Raw genomic sequence first — 21,780 nt, 5'->3', positions numbered from 1 at the left:
GAAAATGGGTAGAGGTTCTGCCGTTTGGACTCTGCCCGGGTTCACCCGCTTTAACAGAGAGACATGAAAAACGGGGTGCACTTTCATGGTGCGTGGAAGAAGTCATTGATAGGCCACTGGGTTGATCTGCTTCATGATAGAAAATGGACCCACCAACTTGGGAACCAACTTCTTGGAGGGGCAATGTAACCGAAGGTGGGCACTAGAGAGCCAGACTTCATTCCCAATCCTGAAATTAGGGTGAGGTCGCTGATCTCTGTCTGCATTCTTCTTGTGCCGTTCCTGTGCCATTTTTAAGTTCTGCTGAAGTTCCTGATGAACATGCTTCAGTTCTGAAGTTAACTCTTATACTGCTGGAAAAGATAGACTAGGCGTTGGGTCAGGAAACATGTTTGGGTGATACCCGAAATTGGCGAAGAAGGGAGATATCTTGGTGGAGGTGTGCATTGCATTGTTAAGAGCAAATTCAGCTAACGGTAGCAGATGCACCCAATCATCTTAAAGAGATGAGCAGTAGCAGTGGAGGTACTGCTCCAGTTCCTGAATAATGTGCTCTGTTTGGCCATTGGATTGAGGCTGACAGACTGATGAGAATGCCACATCGTCCTGGAGACTCCTGCACAGTTGAACCCACAATTTAGCCGTAAATTGTTACCCTCAATCCGACACGATCTGCTGTGGGAAGCCATGAAGACGAAAAATCTCCTTGATGAAAAACCTGGCGAGGTCAGGAGCCGAGGGTAATCCCTGGAGGGGAATGAAGTGACTCTGTTTTGTGAAACGATTAACCACTACTAAGATGGTGGTACATCCTTCCGATGGGGGAAGTCGGAAGGACATCTCTAATGTCCATAGAGATGTTATCCTACGGTCGGTCGGGTATTGGTAGAGGTCTCAGGAGCCCCATTGTAGAGCTGTTTGACCTTTGCTTCTAGCACAGACATCACATCCTTGGACAAATTTAGTACAATCCTTGTTTAAAGTAGGCTACCAGAACTTACAGCGTGTTAGTTCAATAGTCTTGAGGGAACTGAAGTTTCCAGCCATGGGATCAGCATGCATGCTTTGAAGGACAGGCAGGTAAGGCAACTGGAACAAAAATTTTTCCTTGATGTAACAGAAAACCTGCTTCTTGAGTCAAGAGTTCCTCTGTATGAGGCGAAAGTGTCTTGGAAGTTTCCTTGATTTGGTTCAGTAATTGTGTCTCTAACAGGAGAAAGTGTCTATCTTGAGGAATCAGTTTTCCATGTTCCGGCGACTCAGCCCTGGAATGAATCCAAGACAAGGCGTCTGGTTTGCCATTCTTCGAGCCTGGTCGGTATGATATGTGAAAACTGAACTGTGTGAAGAAAAGGGACCAACGGGCCTGTCGAGGACCCTCCAGGAGATATCTCCACTCTTCCAGGGCTAACTTAATTGCAAGTAACTCTCTGTCCCCCACATTGTAATTGCACTCGGAAGACGATAATTTCTTAGAAAAAAAGGCTAGAGGACACAGTATTTGCTTCTCACCTTGTCTCTGAGACAATACGGCACCAATAGCTTGCTCGGACGCATCCACTTCCAACAGGTAAGGCAAGTTAGGGTCTGGATCTGCCAACACAGGATCGGTGGTAAATTGTGTCTTTAGATGCTGGAATGCCTGCTGGGCGTTATCGTTCCATTGGAAAATCTTCTGTCTCTGAGTTAAATCGGTCAAAGGTCGGACGATGCGAGAAAAATCTCGAATTAATTTCCGATAGAAATTTTAGAAACCTAGGAATCTCTGGACCTCCTTGCGAGATGATGGGACGGGCCAATGGAGGACAGCCGAAACCTTACTTTGGTCCATGGTGATGCCTCGAACCGAGATATCCAAGCCTAGGAAGTGTACTCGATACCTCTCAAATTCATATTTTTCAATCTTTGCCGAGAGATGATTCTGCCGGAGTCGAGAAAGGATCTCTTTTACTTGTTCACGATGCTCCTCGAGGGAATCTGAAAAGATCAGGATGTCATCCAGATAGACCACAACATATACGTCCAATATGTCTTTGAAAATGTCATTAACAAAACTTTGAAAAGTCGCTGGGGCATTACACAGCCTGAAGGGCATTACTAGATACTTAAAATGCCTGTACCGGGAGTGGAAGGCAGTCTTCCATTCATTCCCCTGTCTGATGCAGGTCAAATTTTATGCCCCGCAGAGATCCAACTTGGTAAATATTCTTGCTGTATGGAGCCTTTGGAATTGTTCAGATATCAGAGCAAGTGGGTATCGGTTCTTGATGGTTATCTGGTTCAGAGCACGATAATCGACCCATGGTCGCAGGGAAACGTCTTTTTTTACAACATAAATCATACCCGCTCCGGCCGGTGAGCGTGAAGGTCGGCAAGGCTTTCTTCAATGTAGGATTTTAATGCAAGGAGTTCTGGATCGGAGAGTGGAAAAATATGGCCATAGGGGATAGTAGACCCTGGTAATAAATTGATGGGGCAGTCATATGTCCTATGAGGGGGCAAGGTATCTGCCCCTTTTGGATCGAAGACATCCAGGAAATCTCTGTACGTCTCTGGGAGTAATGCTTCCTGTTTCAAAGACAAGAAGGTGGCCACGAGTATAGGTTCTTTGGTCTCCTGGAAACAGTTCTGCTGGCAAAACTTACTAGAAAAGGAAATGGTACCCTTGGACCAGTGGATATCGGGATCATAGCTCTGCAGCCAAGATAGTCCCAAAATAACTGGAAATATTGGTGAGGGTAGCAAGTCAAATGATAGGTGCTCATGATGCCCCGAAGGGGTATGTACCTGCATTGCAGTGGTACAAGTGGTAATTGGTCTGGTATGGGGAGTGGAATCGTCGGCCAATCAAATAGCAATGGGGAGGTTTTTTTCTTGAACTGGGATTCTTTGAACGTGGGCGAATCGTATGTCTATGAAACAATGAGTTGCACCAGAATCAATAATTGCGTTGGTCTCGGCGAGAGAGATGGATATAAACATCTTTCCCACAGTCATTAAAGAATGGCATATAGGAGTCTGTAAGTGAGACTTACCCACTGGCCGTCGTGGGCAGTTCAGGTGAAAGTGTCCCGCAGCACTGCAGTATATACAGTTTCTCATCTCTACGCCTCTGTCTTTCTGTGTCAGAGAGAGGTGGATGAATAGTCCCAATTTGCATTGGTTCCTCTCCCTCTGTTGCTGGGTTATTAGTGGAGACTGAAGGATTGGCTGGCAGCCTTATTCAACTGAAGGTTTTAACAATGTCCCTTTTTTCACAGTCTTTCTCTCTCATACGACGATCGATCTGGGTCACCAACATGACAAGGTCATTTAAAGACTCAGGGATGGAGACATGGGTTAGATCATCCTTGATCCATTCTGAAAGACCTTGGTGAAATTGGAAGCGGAGTGCTTCTTCATTCCAAGATGTGTCTGCGGAGGCCACTCAAAACTCTGCAATGTAGTCTTCAACAGGACGAGAGCCTTGGCGTAATCTGCATAGGGTTAATTCTACTAAAGGCTGCACGACTGGGGTCATCATACACGGCCCCCATACCATTGAGAAAACCATGCAAGGAGTGGAGAAGGGGGTTACCTTTCTCATTCAGGCGGAACGCCCATGCCTGCGGCTGCCCCCGCAGTAGTGAGATCACCACTTTGACTCGTATAACATTTGTGGGGTATGTCCGTGGCTGTAAGTCAAAAAGCAACTGGCAACATTTCTTGAAAGATCGGAAGTTTTTTCGTTCTCCATTAAAGTATTCTGGTAAAGGGACCTTAGGTTCGCGGTCCGGGGATGCAGGGGCTACAGACCCCGGGGATGGGGAGTTTGCAGAGGAGGCTACGTCAGAACTTTGGCTGGCTGTCGGACAATTCTGGAGGGTATCCAGGTGGTTCTCGAGTTGTGAGTACCCCCCATGGGCTGAGGGTTTCCTTCCTGAGCTCATAGTGGGCGGATTGATACTGTCAGCCTTCAGAAAGGAGAGCTCTGTTTGAGGGAATCTTGACGGTGATTAACCAGGAGATCACACACACGTGTATAGGTTAATGGGTAAATGTCCCTTTTAGTTTATTTGCAGACCAGATAATGGTAAATGTCAAATGACCTTGCAGGTAAACAGTAAAGAATGCAGTAAATGTCCAATGACTGGGCAAATAACAATGCTGGTAAATGTCCAATGACTTTGCGGATCACAGTGGTGAAAGTAGATTGCAGACAAACTTTGGAAGTCATACACGGATGATCAGATGGAGAGCAGAGGATGCATGAGTAGCGAGGAGCAGGAACCAAGAGCAGGAACCCAGAATCAGGAGCAGGAATCAAGAATCAGGACCATGAACCAGGAATGAGGAATCAGCAACTAGGAATCAGGAAGTTGTCATGATCAATCCGCACTGGAAAGAAATCATGGAGCCTTCATATAGTCTCCCAGTCTCTGATTGGAGCTTGCACTGGGCATGTGCAGAATAAGGATACGCACTGAGCATGTGCGAAGTGCGGTGCAACTGAGCATGTGCAAGAAGATTCATTTAGACATAGGTTTGTGACAGACGCTACCTGTCCTTCACCGCTTACTGGGTGGCCTTGCTTAGCTCAGTGAGCAGTAGACTGCAAGAGGCATTGCAGCATCTGAAACACCCGCCAAGGGGTGTGGTGGGAAAGCATGGGCCACCCCAGTTCTATCCCTCCTCCTCCTTCATTCTTCCTCCGGAAGGGCCAGCAGAGGAGGACACTGTGGTTAGCCGGGCACGCCACTACGGCTTCCTCAAGCAGATGCGTTGCCAGGCAGTGCTGAAACTGGTGTCTTTGTGGGAGAAAAGTCACACTGCCAGAGAACCCTTCTCCGCTTTGCACAGAGAGGTTGAGGCTTAAATGACGCCCTCCCGGCTCACAACAGGCAAACTAGCAATATCGTCTACCTTCCTAATGCTCTCGGCACCACAGAGCACAGCAACAGTTCTGGAGCACAAAACATCCTGGTCTGGCCCTTTTACCTTTAATCACAAATTTCCAATATTTGCATTACACACTTCGGGTTGGCTTTGACGATGAACTACACCCAGCTCTAGATGCCAGTTACCAATGCCATCCACGCTCCGTCTCAGGATCCACCGCCTCCTCCTCATGCTGTTGCTGCTGCCGCTTGCCCAGTACTCTATTCACAAACATTGTATTACACACTTCTGGGTGTCATTGATGATGCACTACACCCAGCTCTGAGATGTCAGTTACAAATGCAGTTCACGCCCTATACCAGGGACCACCGTCTCCTCCTGATGCTGTTGCTGTTGCTGCTGCCGCCTGTCGGTGTTCCATTCACTATAATTGTATTACACACTTCTGGGTGTCATTGACGATGCACTACACCCAGCTCTGGATGCCAGTTTCCAATGTGGTCCATGCTCCTACTCAGGGCCCACCGCCTCCTCTTGCTGCTGCCTGCCAGCACTTCTTTCACTTAAATTGTATTACACACTTCAGGGTGGCATTGACAACGCACTACACCCAGCTATAGATGTTAGTTAGCAATGCGGTCCATGCTCCTTCTCAGGGCCCATGGCCTCTTCTTGCTGCCGTCTGCCAGTACTCCAATCACTAAAATTGTACACTTCTGGGTGGCATTGATGATGCACTACACCCAGCTCTAGATGCCAGTTACCAATGTGGTCATTGCTCCGTCTTTGGGCCCACCGCTTCCTCCTCCTCCTGCTGCTGCTGCCACCTGTCAGTGTTCCATTCACAAAAATTGTATTATACACTTCTGGGAGCTCTAGATGCCAGTTACCAATGCAGTCCCCACTCCGTCTTAGGGCCCTCCGCCTCCTCCTCCTGCTGTTGCTGCTACCGCCTGTCAGTACTCATTTACTAAAAATTGTACATTTCTGGGTGGCAATGATGATGCACCCAGCATACACCCAGCTCTCCATGACTCTTACTAATGCGGTCTCCCTGGCGATAGCTGACCAGAGGCCACACACTGCTACTGCTCTCGATGACCCACGCTCTGTCTCTGGTCCTCCATCCTTTTGCCTAATGGTATGGCACTACTTGTCCACAACTTTATGGGTGGCATTCCTAACACATGTCATCCGGGTCATGATGCCAGCTAGCAATTATTATTATTATTATTATTAATAAACAGGATTTATATAGCGTAAACACATTATGCAGCTATGTAAACTTAATAGGGGTGCGTACATTACATAGCAATGCGTTTTTCTGCTGTTTTGACGCATAGACTGTTGTTAGTGGGTTGAGTTCATCCTTTCTCATTCCCAATGTTTGTGCTGCATTTTGAACACTGTCAATCATGCAAGAAATCCTATTTGCCTGCTGTAATTTTGCCTGCCACTTCAGGAAAACCACAAGGTCTTTTTTAACCATTGTATTTTTTCCTTGTTGCCACTGTTCTCTTACACTTACCTAGCAAATTTGGTGGTTCTAACATGTATAGGGGCTTTGCTATTATTGTTTAAAGTCGGCCTTTTGACTTTAATGTAATTTGCAAAATCGATTCGCCAAAATTTCGTGAACCCACCAGAAGTTCGAGGAAATTTTCGCGAGACAGAGGCCTTCTCGCTCATCCCTAGTGACCTTTTGCCATTCAACAGCTTTCTAACAACTTGAATGACACTTTTTAAATCTTACTACACACATGGTCACAAAAGTGCCATGATCATGACTTTTAAGAATGTGCACATAAACATAAGATACAACACATAAGAGTAGTGAGAGTCAAGTAGTGTGCTGGTGAAAGAAAATTGCAATAAACATCTTCCTCTGGTATAAATAAAAGAAAATTCAAATAGTCCTCAGTTTTAGGTAACTGAATATGGATATAAATATATATACAATATGCAATTTAATAAGACACAGATAAATACATACAGAAATTTGCAATTTTTTTTTGAGAAAAAATGTACTCAATATAGCAAATGTGTTTTCTGTGTTTGTATAATAGTCAAAAAATCATTGCAGTCCAATAAAGAGCACATTTGGGCAGTAAATTCAGTTTGTGAGATCCTAATCCTTTGTAGAAAACACTGAAATGATCCTAAAAGTCGGTAGATAAATTTAATGCACATTAATCCTTGTAGAAACAAGGACAATCCACAAGCCAAACTTGCTTTGATACCTACTGTGCAGGTTCCAGGAAACATGAGACAGCTCATTGAGACAGCTAGGGAAGGGGGTGAGTCACACAGAAGAAAGCAGTAGAAAGCCAGGGCTGTATGAGAAGAGGGTTCATTAGTTGATATCTGCAAGAGCCATTTCCGTATTCCAAGAAATACACCTTTATATTTACAAACAGCAGAAGACCTAATGTTGCCATGGCACACTGCACTGCTGTCCCAAAGGACATCAGAATTCCAAGGCAATCAGTCTGTGTTTCCTGTATATTGTTTGCTTTTATTTCAAATGAATGTTTGTAAATCTACTAATCCTAAGGAATAAAATACATTTGTGTTGTGTAACAAACTGGCTCTTATTATTAGCAATTCTTGCTTTTATTGGAACATTCTAATTTTATTACATGTTTTTTTTCATGTGGGATTTTGCCAATAGGTAATTTAAAAAAATGAACATAGTATAATAATTTTTTAGCCATACCTACCTGTCATTGTCATTCAAAGCTGTAAAAGGAGATGAATTAAATGTTTTCTCAGAGGCAATTTCTTTAACTTCTGTCCACCTTCCAACTGCAATGGTGAAGGTAGAGGCTGGCATTGGCATGGTTACATAGTAAAACCAACTGTTTAACCCTGCAAAACAACAGAAACACCATTATTAACAATCATATTTATTTGATTTGGAGCCTAAAAAATGCCTGTGTTGTTTGCCATTTTTTATGATCAGCTGTAAATAATGTGAAGGGATAAAAGCTTTTTTTGTTTCATACTGCAAACATGTAGACACTAACCTCCACTAGTGGTCAGATAGTTTTGATATTACTGAAAAGCTTATATTCCAAGTATCTGATACAGGTTTCTGGTATTTCTTGGGACCAATGACTGGCTACAAAATTAGCATGCCTGTCTCAATAATTTAAGGAGGGTTGTGTAGCCCTATATCATAATGAGATAAAGTATTTTTAGAAAGTGCTTGGGAACAGTATGACTAACGTGAAATCACAGCAACCATTTTCAGTTATACAGAGGCAATTTTATCCAATTGTTGCACAAAATCTCACCTGTTTTCTTATGCAAATTTTAACCAGGAGACATCATAACAATTATTTTTAGTTATGCAATTGTTTTTACCATTTTCATTAAAAAAAAAAAATAGTAAAAGTCTGCAAAATGGTTAAGTAGCTGAATACTACCTGTAGGTATACTTTTGGTTTATTAATTGATTTTCTATTAAATGGAAAGTGGAAATTGTAGACATCTGAAACCACCTCAATTTGAAGTGTATCTTCTTTGTTTTTTAGTTGATGTACAAAGCATGCAACAAATGCATTTTTTGAGTGTCAGAGATGGTTTCAAAGTCCCCCCTCATTGAGACAAGTATGGGAGGTGTTCAGATGCATCCAATTTTAGCAGTATTTTGAAAACTTAGGCAATGTGTGTTTTTTGTTTTTTGGGGTGAAAACATTTAATCTAACAGAGCATGGTTCACAAAAAGGGTAAAAATATTGGCAAATAAATTGTAAGTATCGTACCTTGTCCAAAGGGTTTGTGACATTGTGGATACTGATAGGTGGTAGTATAGGCAACATCTGAGACAGAAACGGCACTCTAGGTAGAATTTTTTATCTTAGTAGTGTTTATTTTCTTCCATATTATTGTGTGGATTAAAATTAGGACCAAATCACTGTGCTGAACACTTTTCTGCATCTGTTGACAGAAGGATGGACTAAGACTGGTGATACAACATAATGTATGATGAAAATATTGCTGGGGGATTTATCCTTTGTCCCCCTATAAGGTTAAAAAACCTGTTTGATCTGGTAAAATTCATAGCAGCAAATGTGGTTGGAGTCTGTTGCCATGTTTTATATTTGAACTAGGCATATATGGTCCTATAACTTATAGGGCCTAATTTATAAAGCAAACCTGAAATAGATCTTATCTTAAATTCAAAATATCTGCTAGCAAATTACTTCAAAGGAATCCATTCCGGGTTTGCTGGATCACCCAACTTCACTGGTGCAAGTGTATCCTCTCCAGCCTTGGATAGCTTTATTAAATCAGGCCCAAAAATCACCTTATTCCATCTTTTGAAAGCACCACAATGTGAGCATTTATGGTTTTTGGATAGGTGAAAGCCATGTCTTTTTTGAGGGAATTTGCTGGGACACATAGATTCAGAGTGAGAATGTTTTTAAAAAATGTACAATATTTAATTATGAAGCCATCTAGTCCCAAAATCACAGCTTCTGTCATGAACCCTTTTCCTGAGATTTTAAAAGTTCTGTGAACTAGTTAATTTCTGGTCTTTTTGATTTTGGGTTCAGATAGCATTTATCAAAAGTGACCCCCAATTATTTTTTAACAATAAATTTGTGGGAAGACCTTTTTGATAAAATGGGGTTTATGTTGAGTTGAGGATAGGCTTTTTGTTAAATGTGCTAAAGCAGATCACAAAGCTATTGTGCATTTTGTTTCTTTTTTTCCTGAGAGCCATTTTACATCTACTTGATTCAGTTTTTAACAGCCTCATAGTGAGCATCTAACACCCTGGCTTAAAAAATAGAAAAGAAAAAACAATTTAAAGCTTTTTTTCCTTTAAAAATACACCTCATGGTCTAGTAAAATCATCAGATATCAAGGAGTATCGGGGAGGGGGGGGAATGCTATTCAAAATTACATATATATGCAAAGGGTAATCAAGTTATTCAATATAGCAGAGAGTGAGAGAGAGGCAAGCCAATAACAGAGTATACAGATTTTATACATGGTCAGAAATAATTTAGCTAGACGTGATACTTCTATGTTGAGAGTCATGAGAATTTACCAACAGAGTGTACCGTAAGTTGCTCGTACAAAACTTTCATATATATTGTCTCAATTCCAGGCAGGTTTCGCACTCTGGCTTCCTCAGGAGATATAGAAACTTAAACTAAATTAAATTAACAAATAATACAATCAATTTGATGTATAAGACGTATACAGGAGTCATAACATACAGTTATTCAAACAATGATACTTAAAATGATTTCAAGTGATAACCTGGTGTTGCATAGCACATATTTAGTTCTTATGTTGAACATAATGTATAAAAAAAAATAATTGAAACACAAAACAATGTCACTAATAGTGTTACTTGACAATGCTAGATTATTTGGTGTTACTGGCAGTGTTGTAAATTCTGTAAAAGGGGATATGCATGGGAGTCTAATTATTCAGCTTTGTTGCTATGGTGGATCACATAGTCCAATTGGAACTCAAAAATGCATATATTAAGTAACTTGCATTAGGGATCTTATATTAAAAATTGCATATATTAAGTAATATGGATCTTATATTAACTTGATTAGCTTGGGCAATCAAATTGTGGGTCCATGATGGAATCCAATATTACATGTTTTAAGGTATATAGGTAAAAGTACTTAGTATAGTAATATAGTATAGTAAAAAGATCATAGATACTTACAAATATTATTAGTGTTTTTGTCAGCATTTTTTAATCCTCATATGTTTGGAAGATTTACCCAGAGGGGGATAACCTTCATATGCTTGAGCAACTACCATATATGTAATGGTGGCTAAAGGGTAATACCCCTTTGTATTGTATATTGATCCGTAACGCATATTACTAAATATATGCATTTTGAGTTCCAATTTGGACTCAAAATATGATCCACTATAGCAACAAGGCTGAATAATTAGACGCTCATGCATATCACCTTTTACAGGATCTGTAACACTGACAGTGACCCCAAATATTGGTAAGGTATTTTAACATACTATTGATGTTTAACATACTAATTTTTGCTTACTAGTTTCTTTCATCTGGCCCCCTCTCTCCCCAACTCCTTACCTTTCATCCTTCCCTCCTCCCATTCACCCCCCCCCCCAACAATCTTACTCAGCTCATATTCATTATTACAAAATATTTATCCTCAATTTACTTTAGGTCCTAAAAAACATTTTAGTAATACCTTACACCACTATAAAGGATATCCTTACCAACAATCCCACAACAAGTGTCATCCATGGAGAGACAGGACCACTGGGGGGCGCTACAGCTTGCACGGAGTTGGTGTGAGCCCTAAGAAGGGCCAGAGTGCAGAGTCTAAGCAGTAACCAGGTCTTCTCCAGAGCCTCTGATGGAGAGGATGTTAGCTGGTTACTGCCAGGTTGGAGTCCTTGGGCACACCAAGGTGGGCAAATCATGGTACCAAATAAGAAAGCAGAAGGATAGTCAAGGAAGGCCGGGGTTGAGGCAGGCAGCAAGCAAGAGAGGTCAGGTCACAAGCCAGGCGTCAATTACCAGGGATCCAGAAGACAGACACCAGTGACACAGGGGCCACTGCGGACACAGAGAACACAGGAGACAGTTGAAGCAACAGGAGGCACAGGTGATGCAGAGATATCCACAGACAGAGAGGAATACTGGAAAAGCACAGGGAAGTTGGCTGGTAACCAACAGACTGGACAAAGAAAAGTTAACACAGGAGCTGGACAAAGGAAATGCTGGATTAAGCCACAGGTGTACAGGAACTAGCTCACAGAACTAGGGGCTTGGCACAATGGAGACACATTGCACGAACACAGAGTGCAGTGTGCGAGCTAGCTAAATAGCCAGGGCTGGTCAAGGGGCTATTTTCTGACCAGCAGATTGAACGGAATCAATAAAGCTTGGAAACAGAGGCACGCCCAGCGTCAGAACTGCCTACATGCCTAGAAAAGAGATGCCTGCGCTGTTATGCCACATCCCTATTCACAATAAACATAGAAAATGCAAATACCACTAAATAGCTTTTGGGACTTTAAAGGCATCCAATTTAAACACTATATGCACCGATGATATGTAAAATCTTTGAACATTAGTTTATTCAAAAACTAAAATGACATAAACCATCACATTAACTGTTACATTCATATAGCTAGTCTGTTTCAAGTTAATAGGCATTAAACATTCAACTCGCTTCACAGAACTGAGTCCGCTTCTTCAGGAACACGATGGCCTGTATTTACAAATTCATTTTTAATATTGCTTATATATAATACACGGACAGGTACATATACAATTACATTTGAATTTTCAATTACTCACAGAGTTTCTCTTTAATGGCTCCCAGGGTAAATTACTCAGACCAACTGAGCAATCTTTTCATAGGTTGTAGTGAGTACAGGTCAAAGCCGCCACTTTAGGGGGAAAAATGGTTCTTGTGTATAGAGGAAAAATCAATCATGATTCAAATACTTCATATATTTTCTATCTTATTAGTATGTGCTTAGACTGTCCTTATTGTCAATTATTTGACCTTGCCACCGTGTTTAAATTATCTGCCAACGTTACCCCTCTAATATTGTCAACTGCTTAGTAAATGCTCTTATCTTTACTGTTATATCACCACCTCTTGTGCCAATCACTTAATCCGTGACAACAAACCCTATAAACACCTCGGTAATTAGGCAGCTCACCTCCTACATACATTTGAGTATCAAGCTCACTGACTTCTATTGTCCAACCCACAAATTCTGTCAGTTTTTTAATGCAAAAAGTGATCCTATTTTTTTTTTGCATAGATTTTTTTGTTTATATTGTGGGCCTGTAATTCTTAGGATTAACTCCCTGGTATATTAATTATATTCATTTATTATATTATAATCATAAATTATAATATAATACATAATTATAAATCATAATTATAAAAATTATGAAATAAAAGACCACAACAATGTAATTTATCAAAAAAAAATATTTTATCAAAAATTTCTCACTGAAATTTTCCAAACAAGGGTCCAATATTATTGATAAATATTCATATAAATTAAATGCAGATTTTAGAAAAAAAACTATTTACAGTTTTAGTAGACATCCCAGGTGTGGTAGATTTTAAAGTAGGGTCCACACAAAGTCCAACATCACAGTCAGGACAGTAGAACCTGGTTTCTTTGCGTTTCTTCCTTCCTCTGTCATCGGCCTTTTAGCAGCAGACCACACACAACCTTGTAGGTGCTGCCTTTTTCTGGGTTGGTGGGATGTATTCAGTGAAGTGACGACCGGTCAGGCGTTCTGGGTTGACAACGGTGGAAGCATGACGTTCAGGTCTATTCATAGCCACTGATGGTGTTTGGTGGTTCTTGACTATGGATTCAGAAACTTGCAAAATGAAGTCTGAATGATTCACAGGCCTCTGACTATTTTTTTGTACAGAATGTAGGCATTCCATAGGCACTGCTCAACTAGATGCCTGAAAATCTTTTTGTAGTACTTCCTTTGCTGTTTCATCATCGCTGGGTAGAATGTCATGGCTTGGTCAGCTCTGTCGACACCTCCCATGGTGTTGTTGTAGTCAATCACCACCTGTGGCTTCATCACTTTTTTCCCATGTTTTATGTGTACCAGAACAGTGGAGGCATCATGGACAGTATTCATCAGGCACACATCTTTCTTGTCACGCTTCCCTTTTGCAAACATTGATGGCAGATGCGCTGGTTAGCCCTAACTGTTCCATAGGCATCTGTTCTGTGTTGCAGAAGGAACTCAAAAAGCTCAGGGGAGGTGTAGAAATTGTCAGTTGTGACACAATAGCCCTGACCTAGCAATGGCTCAATGAGGGATAGCACTGAAGATTTTGCCAATCCATAATGGCTGTATCTGGGGTTGAAGTGTGTCCCTTTTCCAGTGCACAGTACTGTATTCCAGATGTAGCCAGATGAGGATTCGCACAGCATATACGTTTTCACACCAAATTGTGCCCTCTTTGACGCAATGTACTGCACCCAGCTGAGCCTCCTCTTGTAAGCCATTAGACTTTCGTCAACGCTGACATTTCTTTCTGGCATATAGGATTGCTGGAAATTTTGTAGAATCATCTAAAGCACTTCCCAAATTTTCTTCAGTTTTGGTGCAGGATGGGTAGTCTCATCAAATTTTTCATTGTTTGCGAAGTGCAGGTAATTCATGATGAGGGAAAAGCGGTACTCTGGCATGACTGTGCCAAAGAATGGAGCGGCAATCAATTTATTCTTGGACCAGTACCACTTCTGCATGGGTTTGCCCACAACTCCCTGCAGGATCACCAAGCCCAAAAACAGCCAAATGTCATCCTTGGTCACAGGTTCCCGCTTTCTGCTTCTTGCAAACCTCAGGTGTGGAGAACCTTGTTGTTGTCCAGCATATCTGCATAAAACAAAATAAAAAATGTATTTTAGGATATGTTCTTTTATAGTGTGAAGGTTGCAAGTATTATGTTAGCAAACAGAGCAGCATATATTTTTAAAAAATTTCAAAAAGTTAGCACAGAGCAGCACATGCTGGCATAAAAAAAAATTTAAAAAGTTAGCAAAAAACACAAAGCAGCATACATGATTGCATAAAAAAATTTAGCAAAAAATTTCAAAAAGTTAGCAAACACAAGCGCGGCTTACCTATTTGTCTCTGCAACAATTTTTTCAATAACTTCATCGGTCAAAAACAACTTCAGATATGCCAGGGGGTCGTCGCATTCAGCCTCAATTTTCATCCCAGGTGCGCCGGTATATGGAAATCTTGGCGGTGCTGCCTGGTCTGCATCAAGGTCAATGGAGCTCCATGTGCGCACAGCACTGACCTCAGGCTCAGAATCGTCGCTAAGTTCGCTTTCGCTGTCTGATGACAAATTTCCTAGTGAATCGCTATCGCTCGATTCCAGAAGGGACTCCAAATCGCTATTGCTGCTTTAAAATTCCTCCAAAACAGCGCTTGCACCGGCGAGATGCCTTCTGGATGTCATGTGGTCTCCAGCAATCAGTCAGGAACAGTCAAGGTCAAAGACAAAGTGATGAAATGATACATGCAGGAAGTGATTTATAAGCCATCAAAGGGTCAGATCAAGGTAAGGGCTAATAGTAGGCAAAATGTATATCAGGGCACTGGGCAATGATGCTTGGTGCACTAAAAAATGTATTTATACTTTTATTATGTGTTTTGTTGTGTATTTTACTGTAAAAAAAAGTTAAAAGCAGATTACATAGTAATCTGCTTTTAAATTTCCCGCTTCCACAATCCATCACTCCATCGCATCACCCTGAAGATGTCACATCTTGCCAGGTGATGCGATGGGGATGTCCCCACCATGCCCACTCCCCTAGATCCAGCAACGAAGCTGCTTGCATCACCCGGAGGCTGCGAGCGTCACATCCTCCAGATGATATACCAGCTATAGTAAATTCCGGAGGTGATGGCAGCAGGAAATCGCTAGTCGAAAAATTGCTAGTTTTTTCTACCCCGAGTCACACTCGGGATTACCGTTAGGGGGATTAAAAAAATATTTTTAATCCATTAGTGACTTAATTGATCTTAATTAATTCATTTGTCCAACACAGATTTTCCTAAACAGTTGTCCATCCTCTTCTTAATGAGTGTTTAGTTTATTGAGCTTGGATAACACAGCTCCACAACTGCTCCAAAATTTCACCTTCCTACTCAGTGAACAATCCCCTTATCATTTAGCCTCTTTTTTCTTTTTATTTCAACCTTACATGAAATTCAAAAACTTGCTTACTGTCTACTAATAATGAACAATGTACTTCTGTTTTCTGTGGATCTCTCCTGTAACCTCCAAATACCTCCTCTACGTCCCCTCTGTCCAGTACAATGTTGGCTGTGCTACTCTTCACTACTTCCCTGATCTTTGGGGTACTGCTAGCTATGAGGGAGATATATAGGGCTGCAGTACATGACATGCAGCATTCATAAACAAACAGTGAAAGTAAAACTTTCCTAATAAAGTCATTGTACACGCCCATTGGTATACAGCCCCTGGTAGTTATTTTTCATGGGTAGTTTTTTTGCTTAGGACACCGGCGTTTGCAACAACTTGGCGAGAGAACTGGGAGAGAATTTTAACCCACTGCGATCAGTTGTACTATATCAAGCCCTCATCCTAGGTGCGTGGAGTCACATATGCCCCCCACCTAAAGTATGATGGTTGCTTTACCTGGCAACTTGCAGCCTGGGAGCCATTATCTTCTGAATACAAGAAGATATACATAATTCAAAATTTATTGACATGATATCAATAGAGACAATTAATTACACTAACACAACTAAACTATATTATAGCAGATACAGGTATGTGAACGAGAGAGAAAGACAGGCTTTTAAAGGGCACAGTGTGTTTTTTTAAAAGCTAAATTTTATTATTTTTTGAACATCCTAAAATTTAGACATAGGTCTCCTATGCTAGGCCCAGGCTAACACAGGTATGTTAGTCTGGTAAGTATGTAATAATAGTATACACGTGTATCATCTTCTAGTTACAGCAACTTGTTTCCCATCCGACGTGTTTCGCCCCACAGGGCTTCTTCAGGGGATTTAGGAGACCTTCAGAAATGTAATAGTAGATAAATTTTTGGTTACAAAAATTGCTGCAATGGCTTACTTGGTGATATTGCTGAAACCCTTTGCCCAGTAAGACTTGACGCCACTTGCTACTTGAAGAGAATTCAAGGTATAAAAGCCAATAGTGATTTGGAACTACTACATGAATAAGAGAGGAGGGAATGATAGTAGTTAATAGTGATTGGACCTGTAGGTTTAATACTCAAGGCTAATAAAATAGTAATGTAGAATGCATGCTCACACAGAGGCTGGCCCTGCAATTGTGGGTGAAGATGGCTTTATAGTCCTTCAAAAATGATCATGGATAGTATTTATAGATCCTGGATAAAGAATGTGAAAGATCATATTTATACATATTGAATTATTGTAATGTATTAGGGCTTAGGAACGGTGTAAGTACTTACGAAATATAGGGTTTAATATCTACCCAAACAGGAGATATATGACAAAAACGCCTGTGCTCATGATGAGGCACACTTGGCTGAATGACCATGGGCATTGGTTTGGTAATGAGTGATCTGTAAAAAAATATAAATATGTGGTATTTAGGAATAGGTACTCTAACATTGATTGTAAACATTGAAATAGCCACAAGATGGCTCTAAAAAAGCATTACCTGGTGAAACAAAATGGACGTTCCAAAATATAAGCCATTGTAAGGTAATGAAGAAAAGGAACTATAAGAAACAAGAGAGTTTAAAACGTGGTATAGGTAGGTAGGAGTTATACCCTAACCTTAGTGGATTACTTTTGAGTGTAGAAGAGTCTATGTATTGGTAAAAACACTTCCTGTTTTGGAGGAAAAGAAAGGGGCTTTAACTGACTATACTCCTCACTCACTGTTTGGCTTGTAAAATAAGTGGTCTTTTAATCAAGTGGAGTTAGAAAAAACAGGAGTTTGAAAACAAAAGGAGTTAAATCCTTATAGTAACCACAAACTGTAAGTAAACGTTTATAATTCCTTGTAAACAAACAAACATTGTTACTGGGAAGATGAGTGGTAGGAAGGTGGAAGATTTGGTTCAGTGCACAGTCTGCCATATGTATGCACAAATGGAGCAACAGCTCCTAGGTGAATACCAATGTGAGAGATGTGTGCAAGTCGCCTTTTTGGTATCTTGCATTGGAGAGCCGGAGAAGCAACACTGAAAGCACTGGAACATCTTCAGTGGGGTCTCCTGCTCACTGAGCAGGCAGTTATTGGCTTAGATGTGGAGGTGGAGAGGTTAGACAGAATAGGCAGGTAGGGAGTTGGGTAACTAGATGGAGTGGTAGGGGCATCCAGAAAAGAAGGCCAGCCCTGGGCTTGAGCACCACAACATGTTTGCAAAGTTATGTGAAGATGTGCAGGTGACAGACCCAGTGGTGGCAACTCTAGATGTTACTGCTTACCTAACAGCAGGGAGAGCAGCACATCTAGTCGTGGTGGGGAGGGAAACGCAGGAAGGAAAGACATGTGGTTGTCATAGGGGATTCTATCATCAGGAGGACTGAATAGTTTGTCGCCCGGTTCCCTTCAACCAAATGGTTTGCTGTCTCCCTGGTGCCAGGGTTCGGCATGTGGTGGACCGAGTGGACAAACTACTGGGAGGCGCTGGACAGGACCCAGCTGTCTTGGTCCATGTTGGAACCAATGACAATATAAATAGAAGATGGAGGATCCTTAAAAATCAGTTTAGGGTTCTCTGGAATATTGCCTGTGCCACAGGAAAGGCAGAAAGAGCTTAGGCAGCTAAACGCATGGCTTAAGTCCTGGTGTAGAAGGGAAGGGTTTGGGTTCATAGAGCACTGGGCTGACTTTTCACTGGGGTACAACCTGTATGCCAGAGATAGTTTGCACCTAAATGAAAGGGGGTCTGCTGTGTTGGGGCAAAGATTTAGGGGAATGGTGGAGGGATATTTAAACTAGGACAGAGGGGGTGGGACAGTCAAATAAGGTGGCAGACAGGTTAGTCAGGGGTCAGACACTAGTGGAGGGTGGATTAGGGATAGTTGGGGGGAGGATTATGGATAATTGTAAGGAGCTGCCAATGTTACAAACAAACATTGGATTGTGCAGTACTAGTTGTACAGAAAAACAAAATGATTTGGCAAACAAGAATGGTAAATGCAGCAATGGTTTAAAGAGCCTGTTCACTAATGCTAGAAGTGTAGCAAACAAGATAGGGGATTTGGAAGCCTTATTGAGTGAAGAGAATTATGACTTAGTTGGTATTGCTGAATTCTGGCTTTGTTTTTCATATGACTGGGCTGTCAATATTCCTGGGTATACGCTCTTTCGTAAAGACAGAGTCAAACGAAAGGGTGGTGGTGTCTGTCTGTATGTGAGAAGTGATCTGAAAGTGAATGTGATAGAAGAAATTGCGGAGGGAACAAGCGATGAGGTTGAGGCAATATGGGTGGAGTTAAATGTGGGGTTAAATAACACACAATTAATTCTGGAGTCTGCTATAGGCCCCCCAGTGCTAAGGAAGAACAGAAAATCAACTACTAGCACAGATAGAAAAAGCAGCAAAAAGTGGAAGTGTTTTAATCATGGGAGATTTCAACTACCCTGACATTGACTTTTCAACCTCTCCCTTTCTACTGGTAAATACCCCTCAGCTTTTAATCATGCCATAATTCTCCCTATCCTAAAGAAACCCTCACTGGACCCCTCCCTACCCTCCAAATACCGTCCTATTGCCCTTCTCCCATATGTCTCCAAACTTCTTGAACGCCTACAAAAGACTCACCCATTACCTGAGCACAACTCTCTCCTTGACCCCCTCCAGTCTGATTTTAGAGCTGCCCACTCCACTGAAACAGCCCTTACTAAAGTGGCCAATGACCTCATCAGAGCCAAGTCTCAAGGTAACTTTCCCTGCTCCTTCTCCTTGATCTTTCCTATGTTTTGACACTGTTGATCACCCCCTTCTAATACAAATCATGCAGTCCATTGGTATCAGTGACACTGCTCTCTCTTGGTTTGCTTCCTATCTGTCCGACCGCTCCTTTCAAGTTTCTTTCAATGGTAACTCCTCCTCACCCACTCTCCTGCCTGTTGGTGTTCCCCAAGGGTCAGTCCTTGGACCGGTTCTCTTTTCTCTGTACACCTCCTCTCCTGGTAGTCTCATATCCTCCTTTGGCTTACAGTACCATCTGTATGCTGATGACAGTCAAATTTATCTGTCCACCCCCGACTTGTCTCCCTCAGTCCTGGATAAGGTCTCATGCTGCCTGTCAGCCATCTCATCATGGATGTCTGACCGATTCCTGAAACTCAACCTGGATAAAACAGAACTCATCATCATCCCCCCTCAAATTCCAACCCCCCCCCTGACATATATCTAACTGTTAACAACACTGTTGTTCGGCCCTCCCCTCAGGCACGTTGTCTTGGTGTCACCTTTGACTCGGCCCTCTCATTTACCCCCCATATTCAGAACATTTGAAGGTCCTGTCACTTTCACCTTCGCAACATCTCCAAAATCCGCCCCTACCTGTCCCCTGAGACCACCAAACTCCTTGTACATGCTCTTATCATCTCCTGTCTGGACTACTGTAACATCCATCTCGCTGGTATTCCACTAACCCGACTTTCCCCTCTACAATCTATTATGAATGCTGCAGCCAGACTCATCCATCCTTCCCTCCGCTCCTCTTCCGCTGCATCTCTTTGTAGTTCTCTCCATTGGCTTCCATTTCACCTTAGAATCAAATTTAAGCTCATGTGCTTTGCCTTCAAATCCCTACACAATTATTGTCCCACTTACATTTCTGACATGGTTAAAAAATACTCCCCCTGCTGCTCTCTTCGCTCCTCCAATGACCTACTAATGACGTCCTCACTTGCCTACCCGTCTTCTTCTGTCATTTGAAACTAACACTACTTCCCACTACTACATATCTCCCATCCTATTGCGTGTGAAATTCCCCCACCTACTAGATTGTAAGCTCTTCGGGGCAGGATCCTCTCCTCCTGTATCACGGCTGGTTTTAGTTTGTCATTTGCAACCCCAATTAATGTACAGCGCTGCGTAATATGTTGGCGCTATATATATCCTGTTTATTATTAATAATAATAATAATAATAAATAATAATTGACTGGAGTAATGGCACTACAGGAACAGCAAAAGGGAGGAAATTTGTGAATTTAATACAAGATAATTTTATGGCACAGTGTATAGAAGCCCCAACTAGTAATTATACCCTGCTGGACCTAGTTCTTTCTAACAATGCAGAGCTTACAAATATGCAAATAAAAGAGAATCTGGGTAGTAGTGGCCATATTATGATTTCATTTAATGTTAGCTGTAAACAGGAAGCAAAAACAGGAAAGATAAAAACATTTAATTTTAAGAGAGCAAATTTTCCATTATTAAGGGTGGCTCTCTGTGATTTGGACTGGGAAACAATATTGTCTTCAAAGAACACAGAACAGAAAAGTCTTTTCCACAAAAGCAAACTGAAAAATATATTCCAATGGGTAATAAGTTTAAGAGGCTAAAATTAAAACCTATGTGGCTTACAGCTATTGTTAAAAAAGCCATGAGGAACAAGAAAAAGGCATTTCAAAAATATAAAAATGAAGGATCACCTTTATCATTTGAAACCTATAAAGAATATGACAAAAGATGTAAAAAGGAGATAAAATGTGCAAAACTTCAAAATGAAAGACTGAATGCAAAGGAAAGTAAGGTAAACCCCCCAAAAAATGTCAAATATATTAATTCCAAAAAGTTCAGATCTGAGCATGTAGGCCCCTTAAAGGATGTCGCTAGGTTGGCTAGGGAAAATGACAAGGCAGATTTACTAAACACTTTTTTTTAGCTCTGTGTAAATGAAGCTCCTTTGGAGCTCCTGTCCAAATTAATATTTACAAAGTCACTGCCTTAAATGAGTCACAATGGCTCAGAATTGACATGAATGAGAAACAGCTTGGAAAAACTAAGGTTGACAAAGCACCAGGACCTGATGGATTACATCCAAGTGTCCTCAAAGCTGAGCTCAGTTATTTCAAAGCTATTATTTCTAATTTTTAGAGACTCTTTAGTCACTAGCAAGCTACCAAAGGATTGGCGTAAGACCAATGTGGTTCCTATCTTCAAAAAAGCAGCAAAGTCATTACCAGCTAACTACAGACCCGTTAGTTTAACGTCCATAGTTGGAAAGGTCTTAGAGATTTTGTCTGAACTCTGTCAGAACTCTGTCTGTTTTCCTCCTGTGTTCCCCTGAGATCCAGCGTGCGGCACTTGTGCCCGCCCATGAAGGCGGCGCCGATCGGCATTCATCAAATCAATCGGCGCCGCCTTCG

At 41.5% G+C, this 21,780-nt stretch overlaps 1 protein-coding gene across 15 annotated transcripts in view; it reads right to left on the bottom strand.

Annotated features, from left to right (window-relative positions):
* The window catches only part of AOPEP (aminopeptidase O (putative)), a 404,684-nt gene that overhangs the window by 308,436 nt on the left and 74,468 nt on the right, over window positions 1–21,780 (bottom strand). For all 15 annotated transcript variants that reach the window (XR_011921333.1, XR_011921334.1, XR_011921335.1 and 12 more), the window contains exon 4: window positions 7,599–7,746. Coding sequence is in view for 10 of the 15 variants with exons in the window: in XM_072414973.1 (XP_072271074.1) it covers window positions 7,599–7,746 (148 nt within the window). In the remaining 5 variants the exon portion in view is untranslated. The remainder of the gene's footprint in view (window positions 1–7,598; window positions 7,747–21,780) is intronic.

The sequence above is a fragment of the Pyxicephalus adspersus genome, chromosome 6 (assembly GCF_032062135.1).
Source record: "Pyxicephalus adspersus chromosome 6, UCB_Pads_2.0, whole genome shotgun sequence".
NCBI lineage: Eukaryota > Metazoa > Chordata > Amphibia > Anura > Pyxicephalidae > Pyxicephalus > Pyxicephalus adspersus.
Note: the sequence above shows the minus strand (reverse complement) of the source record. Positions and strands in the feature narration are given on the sequence as shown.